This window comes from Rhinatrema bivittatum, chromosome 2 (assembly GCF_901001135.1).
Source record: "Rhinatrema bivittatum chromosome 2, aRhiBiv1.1, whole genome shotgun sequence".
Taxonomy (NCBI): Eukaryota; Metazoa; Chordata; class Amphibia; order Gymnophiona; family Rhinatrematidae; genus Rhinatrema; species Rhinatrema bivittatum.
The window spans coordinates 197,143,555-197,156,734 of record NC_042616.1 but is presented as its reverse complement, the minus strand read 5'-3'; the positions used below and the strand labels follow the sequence as shown (position 1 = coordinate 197,156,734).

General features: G+C 41.4%; 1 protein-coding gene across 1 annotated transcript in view; it reads left to right on the top strand.

Annotated features, from left to right (window-relative positions):
• Positions 1 to 13,180, top strand: part of CRPPA (CDP-L-ribitol pyrophosphorylase A) — a 490,539-nt gene that overhangs the window by 232,741 nt on the left and 244,618 nt on the right. The window contains exon 4 of the mRNA XM_029589010.1: positions 7,592 to 7,696. Within this exon, the coding sequence (XP_029444870.1) occupies positions 7,592 to 7,696 (105 nt within the window). The remainder of the gene's footprint in view (positions 1 to 7,591; positions 7,697 to 13,180) is intronic.

Genomic DNA, 13,180 nt, shown 5'->3' with positions numbered 1-13,180 from the left:
GAGTGTGCATCTCAAAATGGGGCAGCTTGATTAAGTGCTGACAGAGTCAATGTAAGAAGAGTATCTGGCGCCTCAGGTGAACCTTTAGTCATTCATCCCCCTCCCCCAGTTAACCTCCAGCACACCGCTCCCACCTACTAGTTTCAGTGGTTCCAGCAAAGGTTTCCCTTCTTTAGTGGTAATGGCTCTGGCAGAGCACCCCTCTGGGCCTCATATTGGGTGGGATTTTGTTGTCCCTAAGATTTTGGCACCCTAAGCGACCTCTTATCTTGCCTAATGGAAGTGCCGGCTCTCAGTGCTGCATGCAGATGGATGAATATGTGCAGCATGCTCATTACTCTGGGGAGGTCCTTTTTTAGGCTTTTTTTTTTTTAATCTCAAGTGCTCATGTACAGCTATTATCTTTAGATAATTCTTATGTTGATCTAATTAAAGTTGTCACAACCAATAAAGAATCCTTGAAGAAAAATCACTGTTTTATAGAATTGTTTCTCCCTTATATATGTTCCTTCAGGCATTTTAAGGATAGATTTTAAAAGGTGACTTGTAAGCACAGGAAATAGTGAGATCTCACATGCCTTAATATTTATCTACCACCTAAATCTGTTGAGGAAGTAACAGCATTGTGAATTTTATGGAAACATCCTTGTTTAAGCCTTTTATAACTAGCTTAATGCATTTCCTTCAAAGAAAATCCAAACTTTCTCAACTGTAAGCTTTGTTTGTTTTTTCCCCTTGAATATTCAAGAAAGGGGGAGAGAAATAGAGCATGCATTAATGCATTACTTTTATGAGTGTAGAGATAAAATATGTGCAGTCTAAGAAACTTAATTTTGTTTATTCATGGAGTAAGTGAAGCATTGATTGCTTCTAGATGTTGCCTGTCATTATTACAGTTTCATACAACATCTGCTGGCAAGGAAATGTAAAAGCAGAGGTGAAACATTCTTGTTTTGACTGCTTTTTCCACTTTTATTTGGAATGTGTGATTAAAGATGGCATTGGAAATGTTTTAGCTCTTTTTATTTTGTTATGCTTTGTGTTTTTACATGAAAATGTTTCCTCTCAGACTGAAATCATCATGTTTGGTGGAAGATCATATAAATAATGCAAGAAAATTCTTTATCATTTTAGAAAAAAATGAGGCCAATTTTTAAAGCCACTTAAGTGGGTAAATAACGATTTGCCCATGTAAATAGGCCATCAGAGAATTACTTTGCTCTAGTGCAGCTAAGCGTGTGTGCTTTACTACACAACACCTGGACTTTTAACCTCATTGGGTGTGTGTTCAGGTCAGAGGAGGAGAAATATATGCCTACAAAACTACACATGCAATTTCCCAGCAAAATTCTGCCTGTTGAAAAAGCAGATAAGTGTGTCTGGGAGTACGTCATACCTGTAACAAGTTTCAAAATGACATTTGGAAAGGAGGCTGGTTCCTCTTGGAGCACCACAGGGTTCTGCCCTATTTTCCACCCTGTTTAACCTGTATTTATCATCTCCTTGTAGCTTCGTATGGAGTGCAATTTTGTTTTACGCTGATAACCTGCAGCTGATACAGTGAACTCCTTATCCATGTGCGTTAGTGCCATGAATACCTGGTTAATTCAAATGGGCTATTGCTTAATGCATATAAGTCTAAAGTAATATGGCTTAGTCATAAGGGTCTCTTGTCAGTGTTACCTTGTTTAAAGTTGAATGATCACTCAATTAGTTTTTCTTCAGAGATTCGTGATCTTGGAGTGATACTGGTTTCCAGTTTGACCTTGAAGCCTTGTGTAAAAGAAGGAATTTTGAAGGATGCCTTTTTTAAGTTATGAGTTATTAGACTCCTTAAACATATTCTCTCAAAAGAGAATTTTCATACAGCCACACAGACATTCGTATGTATTGTACTGTATTATTGTAATTGTTTATATATATATATATATATTTATTTATTTATTTAAGTTTTTTTTATATACCAACATTCAAGACGGTAGTCCCATCATGCTGGTTCACAAGAAACAGGGGTGCAATTAAAATAAACTTTACAATTTGAACAATAGTGCAGAAAAGCAGTTACATGTAACAGGGAATCAATAACTTGGAGTAAGAAGGAAAATGAAGATCAGATATTTATATATATATATAATAACATTATAAGGGGTGGCTATTAATGCTATTACTAGCGAAGTATGTTGATTGAAGGGAGTTAAGTAATGTTGGAGTTAGGAAAGGCCTGCGTGAACAGCCACGTCTTGAGTCTTTTCTTGAATGTTGAGATGCTGGATAGAGTCAGATTGCTGCTGCATGGCTTATTACTTCAAGTGTGCCCTGGGAGCATATTACTCCCCAGCTTAGATTCTTACTTTAGCTGCCTACTGAGATATTGCATTCAGCTAATAAGGATCTTTTAGTTATACCATCATTGAAGGATGCTCCTGCACAGGAGAGGTATAAGCAGGCATTCTCAATTATAGGTCTCTCCTTTTGGAATGGTATTCCTGATGATTTACTTCTGATTGATGAGTATAATCTTTTTCAGAAAAAGCTGAAAGCTTTTTATTACGCAAAAGCATTTTCTTAGGTAAGTATGCCATTCATCTGTGAGGTGGGGTTAATGTGGAATTTTATGCTAAGGTTATTTTAATTTTTGAATGTTTTATTATCTTTTTTAATGTATAATGCGAGAGTTGCAGTTGTCACAGAACTCAGTGGCATGACTTATTTCAGGTCAATCTATTTGGGAACATATCTCCCCAGTGCTTTGTCAGTTGTACTGGATAAGATCACAGTGCTTGTGCTTAGTTTGCTATCACTAGACTTATTTCCATCAGCTAATATTGTTACATATTTATAATTCCATAAGAACCTTGTATTCTCCACAGAGAGGTCTACTAGAAATTGCAAACTGTGTGGCAGACTCGACTGGCTGAAATGAGAGAATGTGTGGAAGACTCAACTGGCTGAAACGAGAGAATGTGTGGCAGACTCAACTGGCTGAAACGAGAGAATGTGATTTTTCGATAGTCACGCCAATCTTTTGGAACTCTCTTATGACCTGCAAGTGTTGGACTATACAAAGTCTTTTAAAGTAATGCTAAAAACTTATCTCTTTCGTTCAGCATACTCTTTATGAGACAAAACCTTTGAGCTATGTGATTATATGAAAGATCTACTCTGAGACAGCAGTATATTGTCTATAGAAATGTATTTTTTGTTATGTATGTTGAATTTTGTTTTATTATGAGTGTTTACTATTTGTTCACCGTCTAGGATTATGACATTGGCAGTATATAATATTTAAATAAATGAAATGCAGTGTAATCTGCCTAGAATGATTTACTTACTGTAGGCGAAATATACGAATTTAAAAATAAATAAATATGTACATACTTCCACTTTGAAAAATGGGGCAAAGTGTGTGGGTAAATAATAGCATCCTGCTATGGGGGAGTAGAGAGGATTTTGTGAAAAATTGGGTAGGGCAGGGTTTGTATACTTTAGAGCCTGAGTTGGTGCTTCCTCGAGGATGGGAGGCTAATAGTGGTGTTTGGCGGGGGAGGCGAGGCCCCAAGTCATAAACTTTTTAACAATCTGCATTATTCCGCATGCATGTGCATACAACAGAGCTCATTTATTTGGCCTGCATAGCACCGGATTTGTAGGCCCTGGAACAGCGTGCACTATTTCAAAATAATGTATGGTAACATGTTTCAGCATTTAGCAAACATAAACATGTTATTGTAGTTAGTAAACGGGGTCCATAGGTTTTTGAATTGCTCTCTAACATAGTCCCTGATTTTTTTGTACAAGTCTCTTGGTTCCCTTTGCCTTAAGCACATGCTGAAATATGTATGTTTCTTTCCTCCACTTAAAGGAATTAAATCTATAAACTAGATATGGTGATTTGTCACACGAAGCAGAACTTGTGGATAGAGTTCAACAGATATCTGTAACATAAGTCAGAGGTATACAAACTTTTTAAATAAAGGGCTGCACGTGAGATTTCAAATCACTGAGAGGGCCAGGTGGAGGGGGATGAGGGTTGTTCCTTGGAGTCTGCCCTTTCAGTAATTTCAAATGCTGTGGAAGAGGAGAGGTAGATGACAAAGTTCTTGCAGAGATATGGCAGATCGGGTAAAAATATTCCTTGGAAGCTGGCAATCTGCCTACCCCTTCTTCATTAAATTGCATATCTCCCCTGGGGACAGGAGGAGGGGGTGAATCACAGGGAGACGCGTTTGTGGCATATCCTCTGCCACTCAAACTGCTTATACACTCTTACTTTCTTCTTCCCTCCCCTTTCTCACCCCTCTCCTCCCCTCCTCTCATACTTCTTTTCTGTCCTCTCACCCTTCTCCATTCCTCTCATTTACATTCTCTTCCTCACTCACACACATACATACACAGGCTTAGTGGGCCCAGGCCTCTTTTTCAACCACTAGTGGAATGGGGTTCGCTGGGTCATCCCTCTCTCTTTGGCCGCCATGGGATAGGTTCCAGGGCAGCCTGCCCGGCCTCTCTTGTTATTTAGCCACCAGCGGGAGTCACATTGAAGATAATGTCATCTTCTGCTGCCGTGGAGCTGGTCTCACAGTAAGAGCTGCAAGAGATGATGTTTGCTTCAACATGACTTTCTGCTGGCTGGAGTAGGGGGAAGGGAGGTTGACTGTCACTGATCCAATAGGACAGGGTTATGGTTTTTCTCTATGCCCCATCCAGTGTATAAAATTGAGGTGAGAAGGGTTTGCCACTCTCTAGCGACTCCTATGCTCTCACCACCCAACATGACCTTCTTCTACCCTGTCACTGCAGGAGACTTCCTGACCTGCTGGTGGTGGTTGGGTACCCCACCAGGACTTCCTACTTTTTCCATCGCCATCCATGATTAAAAATAAAAGAAAAATTGCAAATCTTGCTCTGCAGGCTGATTCAGCCTCAGGCAGTGAAGTTTTTGGAAGGTTGGACAGAATTGCCCTTTGGGCCAGATATGGCTGATGGGCCATAGTTTTAGATCCCCTGTCTTAAGTGATACATTTATAATTTAGTAACAAAAACAAGTGGTGTGGAATTGTGGTGTCTCTGAAAACCTACTTCTCAGTGAAAAAAATGTATGAATTTCTGGCATTTTGTATAATGAAAGCTTCTGTTAAGCACAGATTTAGTACGATATTATTATAATGTCTAAAATGACTAGTTTTGCAAATCAATTTGCCTAGAAGTGAAGCTGTTTTATGTTTATGAATTTTTCAGTACTTTAGAGCTATGTTCAAATGAGTAGTTTATTGTTTAGAGATTTTGTGACTTCTAATGCAGGCACCTCCTGTGCGCCAAAATATGGGCCTATGTCTCTTTACATTTGTGATTACTAGTGGCTTTATGGAACAGGTTGGATGAGTTGCTGTACCGCCAATCAGAGTATTACAGTTCTGACATAAATATCATCTGAGTATGGGGTGGGGTTTTAAAGGTTTATACACTTTGTTGAGTTCAGACATAAATAAAAAGGTTTTTTACTAGCATAAACATATTTCATTAGGGCTACAAACCCTGCAGATGAATGATCCTTAGAGCATTCGACTGATACTGTTTGTGACCCATTGCGAAGCAAGAGGCAGTGGATTATATATCTGTTGCACCCTAACTGAAGCTGAGTTCATAAAGAAATTTACTAAAGAGCTAGTGGATTATATAGTATAATACTTTGATGTTTAGCCTGTGTGACTAATGTTGTCAGTTCCAAAGACATGCAGTGGGGTAAAACCAGTCCCCACTGGTATGTGAAGGTTAAACTTAAAAAGGGTAGGTATCACATATGAAGAAAAGCAGTTAACCACGCCAAATATAATAAAAACAATCTAATCATAGAATAATATGTAGCAGTTGTCAGCCAGCCTGTTGTGGGATTGTACCAAAGACTGCCACCGGACTTCTCGATCATTCATCTTTATTAAAAGATCTGGAAATCACAAAAGATTCTTTAATACATTTTTTGTCACTGTGCACGTAAAAGCACCAACAAATAATGGACATCAACTGACTAAAAAATTCAAATGTGACAAAAGATAATGTGCTTTCAGTATATACAGCTATTGCAGGATGAGTTCGGGTAACTGATAATAGTCCCACTAAGAAGACCTGCAGTATCGAGATGACCCACAGTCCCGACATTAGCTAACGTTTCATCCATAGACTTGTTTTAGGGGGCAAAAAATTAGTGGACAAGGAAATAACCACACTTATCTTTAGGTGTTGACCATCTGACTATGACTCAGCCTCACAAGTTCAAAACCAGAATGTCCATCTTGTGCTTGAAACCTTGCCAAGGATGCCGACCTATTGTATATCCAGACTTTTTCTAGTCAGGAAATGTGATTAAGTCATGTAATCAAGAGGACCAATTCTGATAGGTCTGAAAAAACTAAAAAAGTTGACCAATCACAATGGTAGACTAGAATGCTAGTGAGTACAACTAAAAATCAGCTTTAAATACAGAAAACACAGCATTGTCAAAAAGAACACAGTGTTGGCATAAAGAGCTGTCAGCAAAGGTAAACTGCATATTGATCACAAAAAAAAACAGGACAAATCCTATTCCATGTTAAGTCCTCTTGGAACAACAGTGCCAAATCAATGTATCCATCTTTGTTCTTGTTGCAATAGATCACCACCTTGCCAGTCGATGGTGACATGGTCAATAATGCAGAACTGTAGGGTGTTGATAGGATGAGCAAATTCTACAAAATGTGAAGCTAATGGAGCCACCAATTTCAGTGTTTTAATGCAACTGCGGAGTTCTGTGATACACATATGAATCTTTCGTATCACCTGTCCACATAGAACTTGTCACAGGGACAGCGGATCACATAAATCATGGCTGAAGACTTGAAACCGGAGTCTGCCAGTGTATGCTGAATACGGTATGCAGATGTTATTGGTGGACATTGACATTACACACAGAGCAAATGCTGCAGGGCTGATGAAACCCCGTACTGCTTGGTGTGCAATCAACACGATTTTGTCTGATGAAATCAGACTTGATCAAAAAATCCCATAAATTGACCCCTGTGTGTAAGTGATCTGTGATAATTCCTGAAATTTTTGGTGGAGCTGCAAGACATGTCAGTGGAGGAACATGATCTTCTTAATAGTAGCAATCTGAGAAGTAAAAGGTAAGATTGAAGTGAGACATGTATCAGTCATCAGCAGGTTATGGCAGAAAAAGCCATTCACAGTGTGTTTTGCATGTAAAACACTTTCCTGATCCTGCATTTTGTAGAATTTCCTGTATTAGGAAAATGTTTTTATAAAAAAAAACTTTTTGTAATTTCCAGATCTTTAATAGCCCAGAAGTCTGGTGGAAGTCTTAGGTATAACCCCCTGACAGGCTTGCTTACACCCATTACATATTATTCTATGATTAGATTTTTGATTATATTTAATGTAGTTGTTTTTCCTTTGTCAGTAGGTGTTTAAACATTTCATAACAAAACATTGTTCAAAAAATGTTTGATAAGAGTCATTTGAAGTCACCTTGTTTGCATTGTATGGTGTCATTTGACTAGAGGTGGTTGCCTATAATTTAGTTATACATTTTTCACAACAGTGCAATGACTACGACTTGGATTATGGAACAGAATGCTTACACTTAGCCCAGAAATATTGTAACATAAAAGCCAAGCTCACCGAAGGATCCCCTGACCTCTGGAAGGTAAGCAAGTTATATGGTAATTCATTTTGGTTGTACCAGTTGTATACTATGAGAGTTTTTTTTTTTTCCTTGGTTTCAGCAAGTACCAGATTCTAGATTACCAGAAAAGAAACCATGTAATCAATACCAACAGGGAACGCACAGATTTCTCTCAAAAAACCAGTAGTACATTAAAATATTTGTTTGGATATTTTATTCATATTTTGCTAATGGATAAGTAAGGAGCAATTTTTAAACTTTGCACATTGGGGCAAAGCCTGTGCATGCTCTTTGCTCAATGGGATGTGCCCCGACTTTTAAAGTGAAAGCACACATGTTCTTGCTCCGTGAAACTTTCCACAGATATAAAACACACATGGTCACACGCACCTGCTTTTGTATTGGGTAGATGTTTGATGGATAAGTGGTGTGCAAAAATTTGAAAACACACTCTGTGCTTGTACTTTTCCTCCCCCAACCTTAAACACACCTCTAGTAACCCCTCATCTCAAAAAAAGTACATGCTAAAGTCACTCAGAAAAGAACAACTTTGCCCTTAAGAATAATATCTAATATTTGATATTCACGTATACTTCATAGAAAGCCAACTCTGTGTTTTGATGCACTGTAATTTCACCCATAGATTTTGCACCTTTTGAAAATTGCCTAAAGAAAAAGTACCTACCTGCTATGATTTGCAACTGCTTTATCTGAGGATATATTTTTCCAGCTTAAATCAAATCGTGTAGTTTTGAAAATATAAAACTATGTGCATTGTTGAATTCCCTGCCCTTACCCACCCCAGGAATTCCCCCGCTATGCGCATTGTGGCACAACATACATATTTTTACCTGCTTACAAGCTGGACAATTTTTAGAAAGCATTTTTACCTGTTTATGTAGCCATTTACACGGGTTAATGGCTTTTGAAAATTATCTTCAGAAGGATTTGATAAGGACATAGGTTTTCTCATCCATTATCAGACATAGGTCCCCTAAAAAAGTAAAGTGCTTTTGTCGCTTCTCTTCTGTCAAACTGCACCCCATCCCTTTACAGAGCTTTAATTGTAAGAAAAGGTAACAAAGAGGTGAAGGGAGGTGATGACTTTTTCAAGTATGGCTATGAAAGGTGGAAGGCCAGAGATGAAATTTTACAATTGAAAGGAGATGAGAAACAATGCAGCGAGAGGAGGAAAAGGAAGGAATGCTAAACAAACACTTCTGTTTGGTATTCACTGAAGAATGGCTTGGAGAAATACTTGATTGTTGAGAAGGGTAAATGTGGTTGCAGGGTAAATATCACATCATTTATGGAAGAGAATGTTTGTGTGGAACTAGCAAAACTGAAAGTGGACAAAGCTGCGGGACTGGATGGGATGAATCCTTGGATAGTAAGAGAGCTCAGAGAAGTTCTAGTGGGTCCCACTGAAGGACCTCTTCAGTGGATCTTTGGAGATGGGAGTAGTTTCACGGGCCTGAGGAAGGGAGCTGAGAAGGGCAGATATGTTCCCGCTTCATAAAAATGGTCACAGACTAGAAGTTGGAAACTATAGGCCGGTTACTCTGATCTCAGTTTTGGGCAAAGTAATGGAAGCTCTTCTGAAGGAAAGGATTGCAAACTGTCCACAATCCAGTGAATTGTATTCTATCTAATATTTTATATTTTCATATTCTTCATAGAAAGCCAACTCTGTGTTTTGATGCACTGTTTGCCTGTAATTTACCCCATAGATTTTGCCCCTTTTAAACTAGACCATGAAGGGAAAAAGGAAAGAATTTTCACCGCGATGTTCTGAATTATTCAAAAGGCAAATCACATTCTCACTACATACCCAGCGAGACTCAGAATGGCGGTAAATGGTACTTGGCATATGTTTGAGCCAGCAATGGAAGCAAAAATAATTTTTAGACATTTAATCTCAAGAGGGTTAATGCCAAAAGGAATATGCACAGTCTTTCCATTGGATCTAGAAGGAATCTTTTTTTTTCTTCTTGATAAACAGATGAAAGTTCTATAAATACCTACCCTAACTATGATTTTGTTGGCTTAGTAGTAGGGTTCAGGACTAATACTGAAGAACAAATATAAAAAGTTCTGTTATTGACAATGATTGGGTATGGTGATGATGTTCTCTGCAGAGGGGCGGAGTGGCATCTGTTCAGATTATTAAGTGGTTTCCTAACCCCTTTTGGGGGGTTTTGGCTGTTGGGTCAAAGGGAGGGGTTGGGAGGGAGGGAAGGGAGGGAGGGAATAGGGAGGGTTAGCGATGTGCAACAGAGAATAATTTAAATAAATTTTCATCAGGCAGTTTCATGGCAGCAACAATCAGTTAGTTTTAGATTTTAGGCTGATTTTATGCTGGCTCTCCAGGCCGGGGGTAGGGGGGCAGTCCAGCCGAATGGATTATATATATACTGACTACGGTGGCTCTTTTTTTTTTTGTTTTGGATTAAATATGGGTGAAAATGTGAGAGTCATAGCTGGGCTTGGATCAGTAATTAAAAGAACAAAAATGTTCCAGTCTTTATGCAGACAAAAAGCTAAGATTTGTTTGCTTACAAGAAACACACCTAACAGCCCCAGAAAATAAGAAATTAGTTAGGGAATGGGTAGGGCAGGTCTAGTATTCTCCTGCCAACAACAGAAAGGGGGGAGTGGCTATATTGAATGTGAAACAAATTATTTTTGAACATATCTTCACCTATGAAGATGCTGAAGGGAGGTTTGTTTTGGTGGTAGGGAAGTTATTTGGATGGGAGCTGACACTTTGCAGCATATATGCCCCTATTATATATACCCATAAATTCTTTGTGGATTTGGCTAACAGAAGAGGTCCAGTGATATTAGCTGGAGACCTTAATTGTGTGAGTGACCCAACCTTGGATAAATCTTCTTCCTCCTCCTTCTTACTCAGATTAGGGAAAGGTAAAGATATTCCTTATGGGGTAGATTTTCAAAGGGGTACGCGCCTACCCCCCGAAAACCTACCCCAAACCCCCCCTGCGCGCGCTGAGCCTATTTTGTATAGGCTCGGCAGCGCACGCAAGCCCCGGGACGCGCGTGTCGGGGGGCATGCCGCGAGTGATGCGGCGTTTCGGGGGCGGGCCGCGAGTGACGCGGCGTTTCGGGGGTGGGCCCGGGGGCGTGGTCGAGGCCTCCGGACCAGCCCCCGGGTCGGGTGATGGCGCACCAGCAGCCCGCTGGCGCGCGCAGATTTGCGCCTGCTTTCCGCAGGCGTAAATCTGCCAACAAAGGTAGGGGGGGTTTAGATAGGGCCGGGGGGGTGGGTTAGGTAGGGGAAGGGAGGGGAAGGTGAGGGGAGGCGGAAGGAAAGTTCCCTCCGAGGCCGCTTCGATTTTGGAGCGGCCTCGGAAGGAACAGGCAGCGCGCGCTGGGCTCGGCGCGCGCAGGTTGCACAAATGTGCACCCCTTTGTGCGCGCCGACCCCGGATTTTATAAGATATGCGCGGCTACGCGCGTATCTTATAAAATCCAGCATACATTTGTTTGCGCCTGGTGCACGAACAAAAGTACGTCCGTGCGTACATTTATAAAATCTATCCCAAGATGCACATCTCCAGAGCGCATATGACACTTTCTCTCATTGATTATATCTTAGTTTCTACTGATTGCTTTGCCTGGCTAGGGAAGGTAGAAATCAGACCAACTAAATTCTCAGATAATGCCATGGTGTGGCTGGAATTATCTTCTGGGAATCAACAAATGGGTTTGAAACAATGTCAATTTCCAGCTCACTTAGCTGAAGATAGGGAGTTTAAAGATTATCTCCAAATTAAATGGTTGGAATTCGAGAAGAATAACAAACAGCATGACGCAGACCCAATATTATATTGGGAGACAAGTAAAAAAACAGTGTTAAGAGGTGAAATAATGGTGTATCTGATCAGGAAAGCCAAACTTTTAAACAGACAAATTTTAGATTTGGAAATGAAGTTTAATAAAGCCAAGGTCAGGTTGAGTTCCTTCCCATCTGATCTGAACAAAAAACTATATAGGGAATGCTTATGTTCTTTAAATTCCTATATACAAAACAGAACGCAGAAAACCTTCTGCACGGTTCTCACACACTATTTAAATTTGGGAACTGTTAGGATCCGTGGGTTAGTGGGCCCATGGCCCAAGGTGAGAGTTGGTACAGCCCACGGGGAGGAGCCCCACTGGGCCTCACCATCGGGAGGCGAGGTCTGTATCAGCAGATGACACAGCCCAGAGAGTACGGAGAGAGAGGCTGGGATGTGGGTGCAAGTGCCAGAGTAGGAACTTACTGTGGTGGAGTGCAGAGCAGACCCCGAGGAATAGGGAATGTGAAGCAGAGTATGGAGGAGTGCCGAGGGAACTACCCCGAGGGGCGGAGCCACTTGGTGATCCGGCACAGGAGAAATGACGTAGACTTACCCGAGGAGCGGGGAAGCCCAATGGAGTCTCTGGCAAGGCACGTAAACACTACCCCAAGGAGAGGGGAAGTGTGAGCACAGTCATTGAAGTGAATCAGGGCACTGCCCCAAGGAGTGTGGAAGCACGGCACAGTCACTGAAGTACACAAGGCGTTGCCACGAGGAGCGGGGTGACGTGGCACAGTCCCTGAAGAACACAAGGTGCTGCCCTGAGGAGCAGGGGAGCACGGCACAGTCACTGAAGTAGAAAGGCAATGGCCCGCGGAGCGGGGTACACCAACGCTGAGTCTTCAAGAAGCAGTTTAGTTCCAGGAGCAACCCCGAGGAGTGGGGAAGCCGGCAGGCAGGGCTTCAGAGGCGCAGGGCCCTCCCGAGGAGCGGGAAGCCAGAGACAGGAGTGAGCCCTCGAGGAGCAGGTACCCGGAGAGTGTCTCACTCCAGGAAGTACAGGATACGAGAAACACAGGTCCGAGGAGACTGCAGCAGGAATCAGCAATGAGGGAACTTGTTGCCAAGTCGATTAGATCCAGGCCCGGGTGGTGCTTAAGAGTCCAGGGCTATAGGAGGAGACGCCCCTGAGGTTCCTGCCCTAGCATCCTTAAAGGTGGGTTGAGTATCGCGCACGCGCGCCTAGGAAGGCCGGAGGAGATATGGAGGTCGGCGGCATCCCTGCTGCCATGAGGAGTCCCGGGACAGGGCGGCATGCGTCGGAAGTGGCTAGCCACAGATGCGAGTTCACCCAAAGAAGAGAGGGCGGCAGCACATGATGTAAATAAGAGTGGTCGCAGCTGTCTGTGATCCACAGTCATAACAGGAACAAGGCAGGGAAAATTATGGCTAATATGGTTAAAGTGAATAGGGGGAAAACCTATATAGAAGTGTTGAAGGACAGCCCAGGGAGTTAGAGAAACATTGGCCTCAAAGATTTGTAAGTTATTTCAAGAGTTTTATGAGCAGTTGTACACAAATAATACAGTTGATGTGGAGGGGCAGGAGGGGGAGAAATTCTTCAAAAGGCTGGAAATGCTGACCAACAATTAGAGTTTTTTAACAGTCTATTCCAGCTTCAAGAAACTGTGGTCTGTATAAA